The sequence below is a fragment of the Mustela nigripes genome, chromosome 11, assembly GCF_022355385.1.
Source record: "Mustela nigripes isolate SB6536 chromosome 11, MUSNIG.SB6536, whole genome shotgun sequence".
NCBI lineage: Eukaryota > Metazoa > Chordata > Mammalia > Carnivora > Mustelidae > Mustela > Mustela nigripes.
Window position 1 is genome coordinate 3,964,232 of NC_081567.1, and position 3,394 is coordinate 3,967,625.

The following is a 3,394-nucleotide window of genomic DNA, read 5'->3' on the forward strand; positions in this document are numbered from 1 at the left end:
CTGCCTTCGGCTCCGGTCGTGATCCCAGGGTCCTGGGATTGAGCCCCGCATCGGGCTCTCTGCTCAGCGGGGAGCCTGCTTCCTCCTCTCTCTCTCTGCCTGCCTCTCTGCCTACTTGCGATCTCTACCTGTCGAATAAATAAATAAAATCTTTAAAAAAAAAAAGAATAGGTATGTGATTTTATTGTATCTTTAACCATTTAAAGTTATCATATGGTGAGTTATGTCAATAAAGCTCTTAATACTGAACCATCCCTGCATTTCTGGAACAGTCTCACTTGGTTATAGTTTTTTTCTAGATTTTATTTATCTGAGAGAGAGAGAGAGTTTGAGACTGAATGGGGGGTAGCGACAGAGGGAGAGGAGAGACAGAGAGGACAGAGCAGACTCCCTGCTAAGCATGGAGCCCCATTCGAGGCTCAGTCTCAGGATCTCGAGATCATGACCTGAGCCCAAATCCAAACCAGACACTCAACTACTGGGCCTCGCAGGACACCCAATCACTTGATCCTAGTTTCTATTTGCTGATATATTCCTATATTTTCCAAAGTCACAATGTGTTACGTATATGGAGAATCCCTTTCATTATGTTACCTTACCAACATTTTCCCCTACAAAGCAACAAGCAGCCGTGCATTCACTTACAGTGGGGTCGGTCCAGAGAGAGCATCTCGAACACTCCTGGCAAGGGGCTCCCGGTGAGCGAGGATGCTGGCAGAAATGGTCATATCCGTTGATAGATACGCGACAGAGGTAGCACATTTGGGCGCCACAGCGGCAAGACATGCGGTTGCAGCCTTCAGACTTGATGAGGCCAGTCCCGCACTTGTGGCATTTTCTAATGCGGGCTGCAGTCATTTTTTCTTCACTGAGAAAAGAACACATGAATGGAGACAGGAGGTAAGAGGACAAAGAGAGAAAAGCACGCTAGGCACTAAGTACATCTTCCCACAGGTGATTGCCTAGACCTTTTGGTGACATCTGAAGAGTGAAAAGAACCTGTGCTTTGGAGTTGAGAACTCCATTCAGTTCATTATCTCTATGGCCCTGGATGAAGTACTCAACTGCTTGGAGACTCAGTTTTCTCATTTTAAAATTAGGAAAACCCAACTTTCTTCATCATCTTTTTTTTAAATTTTATTTTTATTTTTTTTAAAAGATTTTATTTATTTATTTGACAGAGAGAGATCACAAGTAGGCACAGAGGCAGGCAGAGAGAGAGAGAGGCAGGCAGAGAGAGAGAAAGGGGAGGAAGCAGGCTCCCTGCTGAGCAGAGAGCCCAATGCAGGACTCGATCTCAGGACCCTGAGATCATGACCTGAGCCGAAGGCAGTGGCTTAACCCACTGAGCCACCCAGGTGCCCCTCTTCATCATCTTTTGAGGATTATTACAGGTAAGACAGCAAGCACCCTGGCACAGTGCCTGATACCTACCATTTAGAAAATTACTATTTTGTTATAGGAGTCCCTGCAGGCTTAAAACGGGAGAGAAAAACTCAAGGTCTTCCTTGATAATGTGTTTTATATACGCAAACTGGCTGACGAAGAGCCACCAAGCCTAAACCTTAGTTATATACACATTTTGGGTTTTACATATATATATATATTTTTAAATGTTGGCGGAGAGAAAGAGGAAGGGGTAGGAGGGAGAGAGAGAATTCTGAGCAGGCTCCACGTCCAGTGCGGAGCCTGACATGGGGCTTATCTCATGACCCTGAGCCGAAAGCAAAAGCTGGACTCTTAACTGACTAAGTCACCCAGGCGGCCCCCTCCAACCCTGGATTTTAAAAACTTCGTGTGGGGGCGCCTGGGTGGCTCAGTGGGTTAAGCCGCTGCCTTCGGCTCAGGTCATGATCTCAGGGTCCTGGGATCGAGTCCCGCATCGGGCTCTCTGCTCAGCAGGGAGCCTGCTTCCCTCTCTCTCTCTCTCTGCCTGCCTCTCCATCTACTTGTGATTTCTCTCTGTCAAATAAATAAATAAAATCTTTAAAAAAAAAAAAAAAAAAAAAACTTCGTGTGGGATGGGGAGACACAGATGGGAGACAATCCGACAGCCAGTTTAGAACTTCTTCCTGTTGGCAAGTGCCCACCTCCTTGTCAAAATCCCACATTCTCAGGCCCCCTTTTAAGCGAGAGTGTCGGCATGTCCTTGAGGAGTTGTAGGCCCTGGCCAATGGGAAGCCTGTAGGAAAGCTACTTGTTTCCAGAAGCAATTTAACTGATATGGAGGGTCAGATGATGAGAGCCAAAATGACACATCTTGGCTCTTTACCAAGAGCTGGCACTGCTGAATTAGTTTCTTCTGTAGTGCCCTGTTCCTAACTCTAAGACAACACTTGCTACCCTGGCCTATAACTGTCTGTCTTCCTCTACTAAGCTGAGTTCCTCGAAGGTGTCAGAAAGCATGCCTATGGAGACTAGGGAAGGCAGGAATGACCCCAACAGTGGAGAAGCCCTGAAAGTAGGACTTAACCCAGTGCTCTGAGAACTGCTTCTCTTTCCAAGCAGGAAGCCAGGGTGGTGGCCAGGGAAATGCTTCCCTGCGAAGACTCAACAGTCTGGGGATGAGTTCTGACCTGCAGGCTCTGTCCTTACAGTGAGAAAAAGCCTTCTTCCTCCCACAGGTCCCAGGGTTTCTGCTAAGTAAGGGAAGCCAGGGGAGTCTAGAGTCAAGACAAGTGTTTTTAATTATTGATATTTAGAAGACAGTCATAGTTTGTGCCTTAAATGCTAGATCATGTGCTTAAAAATAGAAAAATGAACTGGAAATTGGTTGCTATTCATTTAGGTCTAATTTTTGAATGGTCCAAAAGGCAGGAAGGCTCTAGCTTGAAAAGAATTCAAACCCAGTTCAAGTTACAGAGGAACAAATGAGTTCTAAGTTTTGCTGAGCAGGAAACATCAAGGAGACAAAGTTTAAATAAAGTGAATTTGTTATTGTCAACTTAACATAGCACACATGTTCATGATTTCGGTTACTCAGAATCTGTGAAGATACTTTTCAATGCTCCCTGTAAAGACTTAGAAGGTTCTGATGCCAAAGTGTCCAAGATGAAAACCTGTGGCCAAGACACAACCACAATTTTCTATAGCATAAGCTTTCTGTGTCAGAGCACCTTCAAGACTGATGTGGGGCTTGAGGCTGTCATGCTTTGGGGGCTTGGGGCTGGCTGACATTCTCCCTGGGTAGCTACTATGGCTACAGTACGGAAGAGAAGTTGATGAAAAGAACCAAGGTTGGGCCGCCTGGGTGGCTTAGTCAGTAAAGTGCCCAATTCTTGCTCTTGGTTTAGGTCTTAATTTCATGGTCATGAGTTTGAGCCCTGCACTGGGGCTGGACATGGAGCCTACTTAAAAAAAAAAAAAAAAAAAAAAAAAAAAAAAAAAAAAAAAA

The 3,394-nt window shown here is 45.3% G+C and overlaps 1 protein-coding gene across 1 annotated transcript in view; it reads right to left on the minus strand.

Annotated features, from left to right (window-relative positions):
* The window catches only part of RNF216 (ring finger protein 216), a 159,594-nt gene that overhangs the window by 32,851 nt on the left and 123,349 nt on the right, over nucleotides 1–3,394 (minus strand). Inside the window, exon 15 of the mRNA XM_059414360.1 lies at nucleotides 646–868. Within this exon, the coding sequence (XP_059270343.1) occupies nucleotides 646–868 (223 nt within the window). The remainder of the gene's footprint in view (nucleotides 1–645; nucleotides 869–3,394) is intronic.